The sequence below is a fragment of the Myripristis murdjan genome, chromosome 6 (genome assembly GCF_902150065.1).
Source record: "Myripristis murdjan chromosome 6, fMyrMur1.1, whole genome shotgun sequence".
Taxonomy (NCBI): domain Eukaryota; kingdom Metazoa; phylum Chordata; class Actinopteri; order Holocentriformes; family Holocentridae; genus Myripristis; species Myripristis murdjan.
The window spans coordinates 14,111,226-14,128,148 of NC_043985.1; the positions used below are offsets into that span (position 1 = coordinate 14,111,226).

At 41.6% G+C, this 16,923-nt stretch overlaps 1 protein-coding gene across 1 annotated transcript in view; it reads left to right on the forward strand.

Moving 5' to 3' along the window:
- Window positions 1–16,923, forward strand: part of tmem117 (transmembrane protein 117) — a 45,102-nt gene that overhangs the window by 16,239 nt on the left and 11,940 nt on the right. The window contains exons 3-5 of the mRNA XM_030054186.1: window positions 1,738–1,870; window positions 10,734–10,833; window positions 14,192–14,289. Of these exons, the coding sequence (XP_029910046.1) occupies window positions 1,738–1,870; window positions 10,734–10,833; window positions 14,192–14,289 (331 nt within the window). The remainder of the gene's footprint in view (window positions 1–1,737; window positions 1,871–10,733; window positions 10,834–14,191; window positions 14,290–16,923) is intronic.

Below are 16,923 nucleotides of genomic sequence, written 5' to 3' on the forward strand. Positions count from 1 at the left end.
TGAAATACCACAGAGCAAGACGTATGGTATGGCCTCACACTAGGCATGCATACTTGGTGTTGCTACAACCTCAAAAACACTGGGGTTGAATAGTGTTACTGAGGACATATTCAAGTGTATTTGCTGCACAGTGAAGTTCTCAGCAAATAAATGACTGTAGTTCAAACATCTTTGGCATATCTGTTGGTTTCTACTGTGTTAAAGATGCTATATATATGATACAGTGTGTAGCCATGCTTGAACAGGAGGGTGGTAGTCATTATGATGGCAAATTAACACACCAAAGCACTTCGTCTCCATAGGAATCTCAACATCTCTGCTTTTATATGCACAGCAGAAAGACTAAAGTGAGCAAGCTGAGACTGAACAGCATGTAAAGCTATTGGAGAGTAAACCGGCTAGGCTGTAATGGGAAAATAAATGGAGCATTCTGCTTTGCTGTCTCTCTGGCTGTGTGGATGTGGACACAAACACAAAGCGCTCTCCCAGGGACTGTAACTCAAAGGGAGGCTGACTGAGCTGGAGGAGAGGAAAAACAAAGACTTGTTCCTAGGAAGATGTTCGCTTCTGGCGCTGGATCAGGGCTCGCAGAGTTGAAACAGAGGGAGAGCCTTGAAGTATATCATCTGTGCACAACGTATAACGTAGTGGAAGCGGGAGTGTAGTCGTAGCTGACCTTGGTCAAAGAGGATTTCTTGACATCTGGAACACCAAGAAGGCTAGGACGGATATCAAAAAAGTATTTGCAAATTCTAGTTGACCCAGGTTGACCCTGAATAATGATGGTATTACTCTGGGTGCAGACAGGAGATTTGCAAAGAGGTCCAGCATCATTTGGTAGATTGTTTCTGTTACAAAAGCAGTGTGGGAGGTAGCTCAAGGACTCTGGCAGCTGTTATGTAATTACATTATGCATACCTAATTGGATCACACATGTTATTTTTCACATCTGTCAGTGATTTATACTCCTGTAATGCCTTTTCATCTCATTTTGAATGCATCATAAAAGGTGCAAAGCCTTGAGTTACAGGTATGAAGTTTTTCTGCTTGTCACTATGAACAGCCAAATCAAATTTACAGCGAGCCACTGAAGACTCATTCACCTACTGCAGTGTTTCCAAGGTCTAAACAGCTGACAACTGTATCATAGAACTAGTTGTCTGCTGAATGGCGCCACCAGAGGACAAGTTTGTATGATTATGCATTCTGTGCAGAAGGCCAGGTATCTGAATCAATCTCATGCTCTGCCAGAGAGATATTTCCCCATAATTTGATTCTGAGCTAGGAGAGTATAAAAAAACACCACAGGTCACAAATGTTTGAATAATCGCTCTAATCATGCTCAACTCACCTCATGAAACACAAGCAAGCGTCATTGCAGGGACGGCGCTTCCACGACATCCTTGGAAATAAGCATGTCTGGAATATTCTCTTTTGGGATTCAAGACTTAAGGGCATTAAAATAGCGGCTGTTAGTATATCAAGCAAAGGCCCTATGGAAATTGGTCAGGAAAAGAAAATTACCTCAGGGTAGGGAAGTGACACTTCAAAATGGTCTTTAATCATCATTTCATTGCCTGAAGGGTACATGTCTGACAGAATAGGACATTTTTAATGTGTGTGACTAAGTCATAGCCTTTTATCTTCATTTTGTGGCCATACGTATTGGAAGGTGGACTCTGCACATGCTTTTTGAACAGTCACTCAGCAGGTTTGTCCTTGTCATTTTCCCTACAGGTCGATACCTGCGCCTGAAAATGTTCCGCGAGGATCACGGCTCCTGGATGACCATGTTCTTCAGCACTATCCTCTTCCTCTTCCTCTTCTCACACATTTACAACCTGTTCCTGCTGATGGCTGGGAGCATGGGGTAAGCCACTCAATCTCTTCTTTTCCCTTTTCCTCATTCTCTGCTTCCGCTTACCAGAGCCACTGCACACTCCCATTTGGCTGGCATGATTGATCCAAACGTCTCGCCTGAGTAGGGACTCAATACCTGTCTGATCAGTCAACCCAGACTTTAAATTACAGGCAGGGCAGGCCAGGGGAGGGTGGTTAATCCTGAAGGATCACCTTCACCACCTGCACTTACTCTCCCATGATCTTGATTTTTTTTTTTTTTTTTTTTTTTTTTTTTGACAGCTCATGCCAACAATCAAGATGGTTTGCTATGTCTCTCTGTTTTTGTCCTCCCTTTCCTCCCTGTTGCCCTGGCCTACCTACAGAGAAACAACTGTGCAGAGCAGAGCGTGACACCCACACATCAAGCCAGTGACAGGAATCCGTTTACACATTTGCAATGTGTCCATCTGGGGGAAAGAAAACATGCCCTTGATTCAACCAGCCAGCTAGCAGGTCGCCAGGGGGTGATTTACCGTTTTGTTTGTTTGGGCTGTAAAAAAAACCAATGTGGCAGGTGTCTGTTTGAGTGAAAGCTGTCAAAAAGGAGACCAGGGTTGTGATGGGTTCTATCCATGTAATTTTTTTTTCTTCCATATTAACGTTGAGCTTCCACTATCCATAAGGTGGAGGCAGATGAAGGCTATTAGCTAGCAGGCAAGGTGTTGTGTTTTTCTACGGCCAGAGGGATGAGTTTGTATAATCAGCCCATCCGTCACTCTGGCCAGCACTGTGACACTGGCATCCATCTTGTCTGCAGTCGCTGTTTGGCCGAGAAAGGGAAGCGCATGGCTGAGCAGAGGGGCAGGTCCGCCGAGACGATAAATGTTGCTCACTCAGGAAAAAGTTGCATTTGCAGTCCCACTGAGTGTGTCTGTCACACGGAGGATTCCTTTTTACTGCCTCTCATTTCAGCCTTGAAATGTCAAGAAAGGGGCCCTTTTTATATCTCTCACTGCATTTTTAAACTGTCAAGAATATGCCACCATATGACATCCAGATATTATTAAGAAGAAAATAATGAGTTATTCTGTCACTTTGAGGGATGCACCATATAATTTATATGCTTCTAAAATGCATGAGTCATGCATTCGCTATTCATATTAGCTGCTTCAGTTGTCCAGATATAACAAGTCACATCCATAACAACCTATTAAACAATCAACTAGGCTGACATAACAATAAACCCCATCCATGAAAATTTGCTCTCTATGTGTGATGTGCAATGACATCAGTTATTTGACACTGTAAAGCTCTTCTTGCAAAGACAGATGGTGCTGTTGTAAAGCGAGTGAACCCACCTGCCAAGAGACCTGGTAGTTGTTCCACACTCATTGCCCCTCTTTTCCCCCATCCCTATTCCCCCTTGTTTTCTTTCTGCTCCAGTAGTGTGTCTGCTGAGGACCTGGGCCCTGCCAAAAACCATTAGTGTTCACATCTCTGTTGAAGGCCGACATGTAAAAGCAATGTTCACACTCTGCCAGGACGGCCCCAAGAAGATGGGCTCCAGGCTGGAATAGCATGAATGCAGCAGAGTTAGCAAAAAGGTGACAGAGGGGGAGAGAGAAGGGGAGAGAAAGGGGTTGGGAGAGAGTTAGGATTGAGAATGGAAGTGCTCCATCTCTGATGATGCAGTGAAACTTAAGTCTTTTGATCTGTGTCCAAGCCCTTTTTGCATCCCCCCTTCTCTCTTGCCCATTCCTTCACCCCACTGTGAGCGTGTTGTACTTTTCTTTGTGCCACAGCACAAAGAAAAGTACAATATCCCTTTGTGGCAGGAGCTGCCCCTCTGTGGGAATGAATGGTATTTTTTCCTTTTCATCTGCACTGAAAGGACAAGCCATTGTGAGGTGTTATTAGTGCCAATGCTTTTTAAAGGGTAGGTATTTTGGCATGGGTTGGCTGAATTTGACATCAAGCCGTGATGGTGCACTGCAGGGGAGACCGTTCTGGTGGCTGGTGTGGGTGTCCCAAACACACAACCGCATATTGTTCATGTCTCACACCCATCTCAAGTTAGATGTGCGGACATTTATGGGTGTGTGTTTGCGTGGGAGACGAGATTGTGTGGGGCTTTTGTGTCTGTGAGTGGGAGAGAGAGTGTATGTGAGGGTGTGAGTTGGAGAGAAAAAGTGTGTGTGATTGAGAGAGAGTTATTGTGTGGGTGGGTGTGGCAGAGGTGGGGGGCTATTGGGCTGTGGCATCTGTCTCCCTGCTGTCTCCCTGACCTGATGCTGTATGCTGCCTGTGCCCTTTGCTCATTAATATGCTTTCATTTTCTCTGACCTTTCAGTTGGTACTGCACTTGATTTAATTAAAGCTAGCAATATATCTGCAAGCAGAGAAGATAAACTACGCCATTCATTATCTAGTCATGACAGTATTGTGGTAAACGATCATTGATAAGAGATTCAACATGTGCAGCTTTTTTCATGACATATTTATAAATGATTTCTCATAGAAAATGTGTTCTTTAATGCCGTTATCTCTCAGCTGAAATAGACTATGTACCCGGACTATGTAATCTTACACATGTCCACGATGCATAAACTAATATTTAAACAGGTGCTTCTAGGTCAACAGCTATCAACTCATTCGCTACCTAGCTTATGTCATATCATGGAAAAAACCTGTCCATTGTGGCTCCCCAGGGGCGGTAATCCACACTTGTTACTGAGCCTTCACATCTGGGCTATTTGCATTTTAATGTAACTGTCAGATTAGGGGGCTGTTTGTGTGAAACCAGGGGAGTGTGACCGCCCAGGGAGTTTGACGGCCCTCTCCGACATTCTGTCATGCCATGCAATCCCATTCCAACGTCTTACAGCACCATTACCTGCAGAAATCAGCACCTAATTACATGGTGTTATTTAATTAAGATGGCCCGATGTGAGGTGTACCCATTAATCATGCCTAATTTAGAGAAAGGGGGTGGCAGAGTATGTGAAGTTGGGTGGAAGGGGAGCGGTTACTGGACAGGTATCTCTGAGCTTTGAGGAGAGGGATGGGTGGATGTAGCAGTTGACTTCAGAGATACCCCCAAGCAGGATTAGAGCACATCTAAGCGAATTGTCTTTGTTTACCATGTTCCCTCTGTGCCGTGTGCATACTAGTCCCCCTTGTCTGTCTGTTTGCATGTCTGGCATTGAGCTGGGGTAACACCATGGACAAGTGGATTTAAAAGGCTGAATAAATAGCCTGTTGTGGTATTTAAATTCCTCCTGTTGCATGGATTCAGAGATGGGACACCCTGCTGCTTTGAGCTGCATATTTCTAACCATGACCAGCGAGGTCAAGGATCTGCCACTGCATAGTATTGACAGCCTAATATATTACGCTGCTCTTTAGTGGATGTTGTGATCATGTTATGCACTTTGATGAGATGGTTCATTCAATATGATTTATTTTTCCATATAATTTTGAGGGCAGAGGATATGTAGGATAATAGGATAATGTTAGGGATTTGCTTTGTTTGAATCCGCTGATATGCCCCTAATTTTTCAGCCCAGGTATTCATTACAACAACTTAACTGTCAACAGCTTTATACTTAAGAAAAAACATGAAAACTGTTGCATTTGGAAAACTGCAGTATATATGATGTCATTGCAGTGTTGATCTGGATTAATTGATCTATCTCTGTCTCTCTTTGTCTGCATCTCTCTCACACACACACACCCACAGACATTTTCTAAGCATATCTCCTTGTCCTTCACACTCCTACACACACACAAACATTCACACACATTCAGTTGTAATTTCAAAAATGACTCATAATTGATGATTGTAAGTGTGAAGTTAGAGTTAAGCTTACTCTCTTAACTCGTTTTTGCCACCCAGAAGTCTCCAGAAACAGTCACTGTGTGCTGTCAGAGTCAGTGAGGTCAGTCAGTTTCTCTTAGATCACCTTGTCCTGCTGTTTTCTGGGACAGGGGGTAGTGGTCCCGCCCCTCCTCATGCTGTAGGTCATCTTTACATAGACATAGGCAATTGCAAACAGCAAACATCATAACCTTGACAGCTGCATGAGTCCACTGGGAATCATGTATATAAATAAATATTGCATGTGTATAAAGATGGGTTTCAAAGAAGGTGGATTGCGATCGTGTGTGTGCAGCAGCTGACATGGATACCTTGTGAATATACAGTGTGTGAGTGTGCATGTTTTTGTGAACCTTTTCACACTCATTTCATTCAATCTTGCCAGCTCTTCATTATGTTTCACATCAGCCATTACTCTGTTTGATAACATTTTAATACCATTGTTTAAAAGCCAAGTGTTGTGCATGTCGCCTTGCCTTGCTGCATAAACTCTGAGTGCTGTTCTGCAGCCAATTTTCCATTAAAACTGATTCATAAAACTTGTTCTGACATTTCTAAATACCACATGCAGTGCAGAACAAATTTTATTTCCAGCCCCCTCTCAAAAAAAGCAGTGTTTGTGTGTCAGTGTGTGTGCATATGTGTGTAAATGAAAATGGATAAGCAAATTTATGAGGTTGTTGGATTAGGAGACTTCATTTTGGACCTTGGTGTTTTAATGGACAGCTGATAGACGGGATAGGGGGCCTGATACTGTGTTGTCCAGGATGCTGCCTGATGGTTATTCACTCCCACTCGTGAGCCCGAGGAATGATAAGGGCTAAAGGACTCAATCTCCAGCCGGTTTAATACAATATGTGGGATGATTCAGTTGCGAGTGATGAATTGAGATTGAGGTTCTAAGTTGCCTTGGGAGATGGTATAGCGATAGTGAAGAGGGTCTGTATTGACAGCTTTATGCTCTCTGGTAACTGCTGCTGCTCAGTGCTGTATACTGTAAATACGTTATTAGGCACTGTAGTGCACAGGGAAGAGACAGCTGATGCATTTCAATGTGGAGGCAGCCAAGGACCCAATATAATGTTCTGAACGCATTCAGCCTTCCTTTATGGGGCAGGAGAGGTCACCCAATAGCCACTGTCACTAAATCACTGGCCGTCTGACAGAGAAAACAAGCTTATAAAACCCAGTATGGAGGCATATACTTCCAAGTGGACAGTGGAAACATGAGAAGGAATGAGGGTTAGAGGTATTTGATGACTAAGGAGTGAAAACTCTCTCAGCTTGCTGTTTTAAAACCCTAATTATAAGGGCTCACAAGGGCTTTGGAAATCCTTGAAAGTTGCAGCTTTGTTTTAAAAATAAATAAATAAATAAATAAAAAAAACTGAGCCACAAAAGTTTTAAAAATTGATCAAAGTATGGAGGTGTAGAGAGCGCATGGCTTATGGCAAAGAATGATATTGCAAAAAGTGTTAATAGGCACTCTGTTGCAGTGTGCATTATTGATGAAGTTGGAGGCTCAAAACTTCAGGGGGGGGAAGATGGTTTTTACACGTGCTTCAGTAAATGTAGGAAGCTTCCTGACAGTCCCATCCATGCAGTCTTAGCCCATTCCAGCACTATACAGTACTGAGAGCCCTCTTGCATTGCACAGCTTTATTTTGATTTAGCATCAGTGGCTTAACATTTAAATAATCAGACTTGGCAGAGATGTGCATAACGCCGTTATACCATGGCCACTTGCCAACATTTAAAAAAAAAAAAGTGTTAAAATTAATTACATTAACAAGTGATATGTTCTGAAAATAAAAGCTTTTTCTATCCACAATATGGGTCAGGTTAATATCTGGAGCAGCCTAACAATAGAAACGCTACCAGCTGATTTGGCTACTCAGCTTGAGGCATTGCATCGTAGATATCTAGGATTTACCAAAATGAATCAAGTATGGCACATATGTACACAAATGTCTTGGTCAATGTTGATATCAAATGTTGCAGCAATGTGTATGACATTAATCACAGTAGTTAAGGGAAGCACAATAGTTTTGAAGCAATTAAGAGTTTGTAAACAAGGCAGAATGTGGTAGTTAGCTTATCATAACCCAGCTATTTAGTGTAGCTGTTTATTTATATTTTATTATTGTTATGGTTAGTTACAGTAAGTTTAATTTCAGTTGAATGAATTAGTGAACATTAATATAGAACAGTGGATGAAACTGTTAAACTGTTGTTTTCACTGACACCCTCTGGCTACTCACATTCAAGTATTCATGGTTCAGTATTCATAATGCCAATTAATACAAGACAATAGTGATTCTATCTATCAATCATAAACGCTTTTAGATTTGCTGTTCTAAACACCAGACATTGGTCAGGTCTTCCCAGCAAAAAAATTATCAAGTGAAGTTTACACTACTGGAACCAGCAACAATGGATTATGTGGAATAAATAAGAGGTCAGTGTAGTCAGCATTAGCAGAGAAAGCCACCATGGCTGAACAGAGAAAGAAAAGGCCACCAACAGAAAGCCAGACTTCATCGACAGAAACACCAAAAAAAATAAATAAATAAATAAATAAATAGACATCATAGGACCAGATTCAAAGTTTTATTACAAAGTGATCTCTGGAAAATGCAGTGAAACAAACACCACAGCAATGACTTTGCATCACTGTCATAAAACCAAGGATTTTTCTGATTACCGCTTTAATGCAACACTTAAAATGACCTTTATATATTGGTTTATGTTATTCAACGTAGCATCTGAATTTCAAAACTCCAAATTGTTGTTTAAATTGACAGAATAAGACTTTGAAGGGCATTGTAATGTCCTTGAATATTCTGACTGAACGAGTGTGGGAAACCTGATAACATTCCACAGAGGGTCAAAGCTGGCTGAGCTGCCACTTCTGGCATTGACACTGTGACTGGCTCTATGCTTGAGCCACAGGAGCCATTTTGGGGCTGATTATTCATGGTGCTACTGTACTGATGTTCCACTGCACTGAAACCTCTCATTAGGTCATCCGGCTCTAAAGGCCATTAAATTTTCAGTCAGCATGAATAAGTCAGAGAGTGCTGCCTCTGATCATGCAGTGCAAAGAGTCCCCAAACTCATCATAGGTGCTCTGTGGAAAGAAAAAAAAAATACAAAAGCCCTCCCTCTTAGTACAGGGGTAGCATTTGCTCAATTAAATATGTGAGGAGAGCCGGTGTTGGCGGCAGTTTTTTTTTTTTTTTTCCTTCAGATTTAAAGCCTTGCATGTGGTGCCAGACAGCATTTCCAGAAGTATCGATTAGAATTTCGCTGCGGGTAAACGACTCCCGATGGGATCTCCTTGGTAACTGGAGCAGTGCCAAGCCTCTGAATGCCTAACTGACTTAATGTAGATATAAATCGCCATTCCAATCAAGGCCATTTTATTTGCGGGCTTGAGCGAGGCAATACGTCACCTGTGGTACTGCACGTTTTCATCAATAAAGTCCCGTCAAAGCCGTTAAATACATGCTGCATTGATGAAATATGATTTATTGTCTTCCCTTCTGGGGAAGGGTATTTCGCTCAAGTATTTCTCTCACATTACAGTACACAGGCACTTGAAGACTGTGGCATTTTGGGTCACTGACTTGCCACAGCCGATTGTGCTTTTTCCTGGACTGCCTATGAACATGTTTTATGCTTTTCTATTCTGAACTAAATGAAGTTAATGTGAAAAAGGAGGAGCAATTAGTATTAATTAAAGATGAATACCTATTAAAGCTGCCTAAGTTATTTAATAGTATAATAGGATTATCCTCTACTGGTTTTCAGCAGATTGTTTCATCTTGTCTGACAAAGTCTCATTTCCAAAGTGAGCAGCCCACAGAATTGAACTCTTAATGCATACCACTATCAGCTAAAAGATAAAATAAAAACCTTCCAGGGGAAATATAGAAAATAAACTATACATCGATAAGGTTGAAGGTGTGATTTTCCAGGGCCCTCTGTGCAATAGAAAACATTTTTATTGGCGTTTGCTGGCGGCCAGAAAATGACCGGGGAAAACAAAGACGAATGGAGCCATTGACTTCAAATACGACCCCTTGAAAGCCCAGCCAGAGCCCTATCCATCGCCATCTATTATATTCATGAGTGTGACCTGTGGGGGGTAAAGGGGGAGGGTTGGTGCAGGGAGGTGATGGGTGCCCACCTGCTCCACTCAGCCTCTAAGATGTTGGCTGCCAGGAGATCAAACAGGCCTTCTCTCTCCCCTTTCTCCTCCTCCTCTCTCCCCGGCACTAGTCCCATATAGGAGGCGACTGACCCACTTTTCCTCCCTCCCTGTGCTATTACCTGGAGAAAATGGAGTGATGTGGTGTGTGTGAGTGTGTGTGTTTGGGGGGCGTGGACGCTGAACAAAAGCCTCTCATCTTCACCCACTCTAAAGAGACCAGCGCATAACTAGGACTCCAAAGAAAGCATGTCATTTTTTATCAAATACTACTGCATGCGAGATTGCTTCACTAATGGCGTGTCTTTGTCTGGTCTAGGTTTTGCTTGACACAGCTGCGGTTTTGCTAAGTGAGCTCACCCAGGCCTACTGCATTAAAGGGAGACGTATTGTTATTGTGGTAATGCTGATTTGAAATCACCTTGACATGAGACAAATTTGGCAAACAAATGAGAAATTTGCCAAACATTAGGGAGACAAATAAGGGCTGAACAAGAACAACGTTGTTGTGTAAATTCTATGGCATTGGTGTAAATTGTTTACAATTCTCAGGGCTTTATGGCAGGTAGAGCCATTGCACACTGTTTTCACAGGATCAGATTGATATTGATTGACTCTGACAGCTAGCATCATGACACTTAGCAGCGGTGACCGTTTTCTCTTTCGCCCTCCACTGACTCTCTCCCTCTGTTGACTCTTTCTGTCAGTCTTCTTGCCTTCTTGCTTTTCTACTGTCCACTGCACTCATAACACAGATGCACTCCGTGTCCTTTCCTCCCTCACTCTCGCTCTCTCTTGCAGGCCTCACATGGTGACAGAGTACATGGGCATCAGGAATGAGAGTTTTATGAAGATTGCTGCAGTGGGGACATGGATGGGAGACTTTGTCACTGCTTGGATGGTGAGAGTCCAGCTGTTTTGTCTGTCCCCTCAATTGCTTTTTTTGATGCGTCCATTGATATAAATAGGCACTGGATTACTGTCACATACTGCATGTTATCAAGAAGGCAGACTCTGTTTTACATCGCTGAACTCAAAAATCTGAATTCATATCCTGCATTAAGTCCCAATGAGTATTTACCTCAATCTATCTCTAATTCAGTTCATTTTGATTGCATAGTGTAATGCAGAAAAATGAGATGATCGTGGTGAAAATGGGTTTATTTTAAGGGTTGGTTTCTCTGTTTATTCTGTCTCCTGGGTGCAGGCCTCAGCAAAAAGAGGAAGAGGGCTGCGTCATTCTTGTTGTTTTGGTACAGACAAGTACAGATGCACAGCTGTCCAGTTCTATGGCATGTAGTGGCTATTAGAGCTGCACAATATATCGTTTCAGCATCGGCATTGCGATGTGCGCATGTGCAATAGTCACATTGCAGGACAAGAGGTGTCACGTAAGGCAAATTAACTCAAACACGTCATGCTACAACTTTTTTGCTGTTTGATACAAATGGAAAACTTGCAAGGTTCTCATTTTCCATGACTAATCAACAAAAAAGTGTGTCTGATCATAACATAATTTGGTCCAATTTATGGGTTCTTCTTGGATACTTCTTAGATAGTTTGTTGCTACACTGGCTCTGCATACACAGCGATCAGTTCACTATGTGCTCTGGTGAAGGGGAGGGCGCTTGATCAGTTCATTAAACAACCAAAGGCCCACTACTCACCAACCACAACCTGGAGCTGAGCGCTGCCTATTTTGGTTGTTTGATAAACTGATCAAGTCTATCTGATTACTTCTGGCAGGACGTCTAGCAGCTATGCCAGGTAAGTTATATTACATCAGATGTTTTCTATACAAGAATGAAATAGACTCACAGGTATCAGCATGAGCAGAGCTATAACGGTCAGCTGGACCACACACACCATTTTAAGCCAATTCCATCAGCCCCCAACATCATGAAGCAGTCTTTCAAAATTTCCAGCAGTGCAGTCTCTTGTTACAGTCAATACAGTCTCACTTGCAGTCTCTCACAGAAAGCTTTTTTTTTCTCAGTTGATTCAATTGACTGGATTTCTCTGAAATTATCATGACATGAGGAACATGTCATAAGCAATCTTCTCAAAAAGCTGTTTTTGCAGTCTTCCAAGACATTGCTTACACTGACTGCCATTCAAACAAAAGATCCTGTGGTCTCCCTGCTCGCACCGTACAGCGTTTTGTGTTTTAGAGCACTGATTGTTGTCTCCCCTTGGGATAAGCTCTCTGGTTACGATACGACCAGAGAGAAGTTTTTGTCGTGCCGCACAGTCTTATAGAATATTTGTCGCAGCTTAACGAACCACTTGATTTTACCGTTTGCTAAATCGAGGAACCTAACTAGGATTTTTCCCCCCTGGTGTAATGAGATAGTCCTGGGCCACTGTATTTCCTAAAACTGTACCTAACTGTGGAGGCTTCCTTCTAAATGAGGCAGAGTCCAAATCTGTTAGCAAAGTTTTTTTTATTTTTATTTATTTATTTATTTATTTATTTATTTATTGTTATAAACAGTATTAGTGCCTATTAGTGGATGAGCAAGCATCACTCAATATGGGGTGAGGAAGCAGTTTGACTGACTGACTGAATTTAGCTCCTGCTAAACATGTCTTCTGCTGTGGGAGAATCATCTCACCTCTTCACACAACTTCATTCCACTGCCATCATTTAGTTGTCATTAAAACTTATTTCACATTCTCGCCTGTATACATATTCCTTTTAAGGAAAAGTTAAAATATCACCACAAAGAGAAAAGTTAAAATATCACCACAAAGGGACTCACAATGTCACCAAAGTCATCAAGTTTCAAGTTTTACTAGTAATAGTGTTAAAACCACATGAAAATAAGCAAATGAAGAATTTCTTTTCAGACCTCAAGTCTTCATTTTAATTGGAATGACAAAATGACCTATCCCAGATGGATTTGTGGAGCTCCTGTGCACCCTGATCATTATCTGATTTTGCCTGATTTTCTTCTATCATGGCAAGGCAAAGAGAAATAGCCATGTTGCTACCAAATCCTTTGGATAACACATACAGTGGTGAGCTAAAGGGGGTCATAGGAAACAATGGATTTACAGTGAGGTTTGGTGGAGGTAGATTGGATGGGAAACCTAGCTCCTCTCCTGCCCATGCTTGTTCATTTGTCAACATAGAGGAGGAGAGCTCCAGTGGGAGTGGACTACCACTGGTGGGAGGGTTTGGGCTTTGACACCAGCATGCACACAGCGGAGACAACCTGACAAGATCCCTCACCATTCACATTAGTATTCTACTGTACATACTGCAGAGAAAAGGTGGGAGGGAAGAAAGGAGAGGGGAGGAGAGAGGTAACGAGTAAGAAACAGAGGTGAAGGGGAAAGGGAAATGTAAAGGTGTGAGGGAGAGAAGGGAGAGGGGAAAGGGGGAGAGCGAGAAGGTGATTCAGGGAGACAGAGATGGAGAGAGAGGGAGAGTTAGGCCAGGCAAGCCAAAGTGCTGATTCCAGAAATTACTCACAGCATTTTTTACATTCGATTAATTCAACAAGGCACTTTGAAGACGACCTCTGTGTCTCCTCTGCATAGCAGATTTGCAATGTGTCTTCGGAAGATGAGCGGACAGGAAGTGTCTGTTTTTGCAAAACTGCAATGCCAGAAAAAATTTCACCAATTGCCTGATTCAAATCCTTTATCCAACATGAGCCACAGTATCTGCAGCGAGGCATCTTATTGATGAATTGACCTTGCCTCTGAGGCGGATCCTCTCCAATAGGCAAGGAGTTTCAGAGCCATGAGTTTAATTCCCCTGTGTTACAGGTCAGTGTCCATCAAAGAAAATCTACTCTTGATTATTTTAATGATCAGCAGAATCCTGCAAGGTCAACAACATGAAAGAATTATCAACAACTGATTCTGCCATTCAGTTACTTTTAGCCATAGGCAATGACCAGACAGGTGCTGTTGCAACATCAATAATAACACACAAGCCAATATTTCTGGAGGGTAATCACAGACTGATTTCTGTTTAATCACTGATGATGCATATTCTAACATTCAACATTGAATCATGTCGTGCCATCATCATCATTATCACATCATCATCATAAAAATATTTTTTCTTTAAACATCCTATTTTCACATAGATTATCAGTCTGATACTATCAACTGTAATGTATAGTATGAATTAATATCATGAGGAGTTACTGTATATCAGTTTAAAAAGGGGTGCAAACTTTTTAGGGTTTATTTTCCATCATGTCCTCTTGTGTGTCATATGTGTTGACCTGTGTCTCCTGCAGGTGACAGACATGATGCTCCAGGATCAGCACTACCCATACTGGGGCAAAGCTGCCAGAAGGTTCTGGAAACAAGGCAACAACAGGATCGTCCTCTTCTGGTATGCTGTCTTAACCATTGCAGCTTATTGTGAGATAAATAAACTGCGACAGTGAATGTATATATGAAAGTAACATTTCAATCTCTGCATCGGTGTATCAATTACAAATTCTGACGATTCAACTGTTTCAGTCTGCTAAAACAAATGAATCACTCTCACTTTGGCTTGAAATAATATGAAATGTTTTGTATTGATTTATATACAATTCTTAAAAAAACTAGCATTGTGATCTAACAGAATACTATAAAGTACAACTTTTTCTTGTAAATAGTGTTTTTTTTTTTTTAGAATAAATAATGTTTAAGTCATTCTTTTGTCTGTTTTTTGTTTCACGTTTTATAAGAACAATTTTTACATTATTGCATACGTTCCTGGGCACTCACACAGATATCATGTGGGTTGATTAAACTTATACTCATGCTCTGTTCATGTGGTGTTGGTTTTATCATACGAATATATGATAAAAAAAATTTCCAGCAGGTCGAGCACACAACACACCATTCCAAGTCAGACAATCAAGTCACATAAATTCAGGATTCTAGGTGTAACACGATTAAATTGTGCCAGATGATTTTCAAAGTGGCTGCCCACAGCCCAGAGTTTTCTGTCAATGAAAACAAATTTGATCTGAAGATACGTCAGTCAGCAGAAATTTTGAAATGTAAAATTATGTTTGATACATGTAGCTGCTTCCTGCTTGCTTTCCTCTGTTTTTGTAAGACAGTGCCTTAACAGGTGCAACAAAACTGTGATAGGTGAGCCACTGAAATGTCAATGCAGTTGCAGTCCTGAGCAGAGCCAACATAACTGAAAACACCTGTGTGGGTATCCAGGGACTTTTGGATTTAAATTTTGACTAAAAGTACTGAAACAAATTATGTTTTACAAACTCAAATCCAATTGAATCTTTTGAGGAAAAAAAAAAAAAGAAAGAAAGAAAAATAGTTCCTAAAGCGTATTGCCAACTCGTGAATTTTGAATTCAAGTCAGTTGCTGTTAGCCAAAAATTGAATGTGTCTGCTTTTGCGTGTATATTTAGCTGTACACAGATATGTGTGTGTGTGTGTGTGTCAGCATGTATATTTGCATCTGTCTGAGATTTCAGTGCAACTACTTGAAGTCCCAGCTTGCGGTATTATATATTATGATATATTCCTACAAGGAATATGTGTGTGTGCATGTGTGTGGGTTATGTGTTCTCTCCAGCCCTTTGCAGGGTTACACACAGTCAATAGCTGTGTTAATCTTCCCTCACTCAGTGTCAGCACCTTTAATTAGGAGAACAGGGGGGAGAAATCAATAGACACAGCAAGGTCGCGGGGCTTGCCATAGTGCTGCCTTCTGCTTCACATATCACACGCCATGACCCTAAAATAACTGCTAAACAAATGCTGAAGCAAACAATGTCTGATACGCCCATTATTAAACAGACATGTAGAAGTGTTGCTTGTTGAGATGTAATGCACGACTAATGCGTGGTCCCTGCGGTGTACCGTCACTGAAGTGGTTCAGTGCCTCTCCAGTGGTTCATTTTAGGGTCACAGTGGAATGTGAAGGACATGTGATGCAGTGGATGTGGTTGAACAGTTTGACATCTGTTTGATATGTACACATCTCCAACTTCAAAGAGTTTGGCCTTTGTGTTTAGCGTTTCCTTTCACAGAATTGATCCACCTTCTATTAGAATGCATGCAGAGGAGTGGCACTGTGACTTTTTCTGCAATCCTTTGTCTTATTGATGGATGCCCCAGCACACACTGTCACAATCAATGTTGGGTTTTGACGAGCCATCATCTGAAATTCAGCGGCTGAAATGTGATTGATGAATACGTTGTTGGATATATCTTGTCAATATGCGCCAAAGAGTCCCGGCATATTGCGAGCGACAGTGCCAAAAGTCAGCCATGTTGAGGAAAAGAATCCCAGGGTGGAATATTAAAAACGCTCAAAACTTATCTCCTAACAGTTGAAATGGGATATGAGTTGGCATTTGCTATCTGCAATGCAGCCAGCCGTTGTGGGGTGTGAGAAAGCACACAACAGCACAGTAATCAGTGGGTGACATTGACACAAATACACAGCGGAGAAAAATACTAGCCTTTGTCATTGCGCTTCTCTTCAGATGGCAGAGGAATTTTCCAGTAAACAGAGTGAAGGCGGAATTACAGCATTGTGAGATGAACAAAATGCGAAGATAACGTGAGAGAATGGAGAAAAATTACTGCAATCATTGCATGCAGGAAAATCGAGTTATTTGGTTCAACTTACATAGCTTATATATATAAACACATGAAAATAGGTATGTAGCAGGGTTTGTCATCATATTTTGTCCATATACATTCACAGCTCCACAGTTTTCTTCAGTGCACATTCATCTTCCGGAGAGCCATTTAAATTGCCATTTTTCAAGCCCAGGTAAAATTGTTGTTCAATACATTATTGAGTCAGCTACTTGAAAGAATTTGTACAAAGCTTGAAATGGGGCTGTTTGTCTTCCAAGGCAAATTAAGTGGACCTCCGCTAGCTAGATTTGAAATTATATTCAAATCTGTTTTTCCCCTGTTATTTTGAGGAAACCCTAATATGTGTCATTCACAGTTGTCACTTCCTGTTCACTCCTCTCCCTCCTCTCCT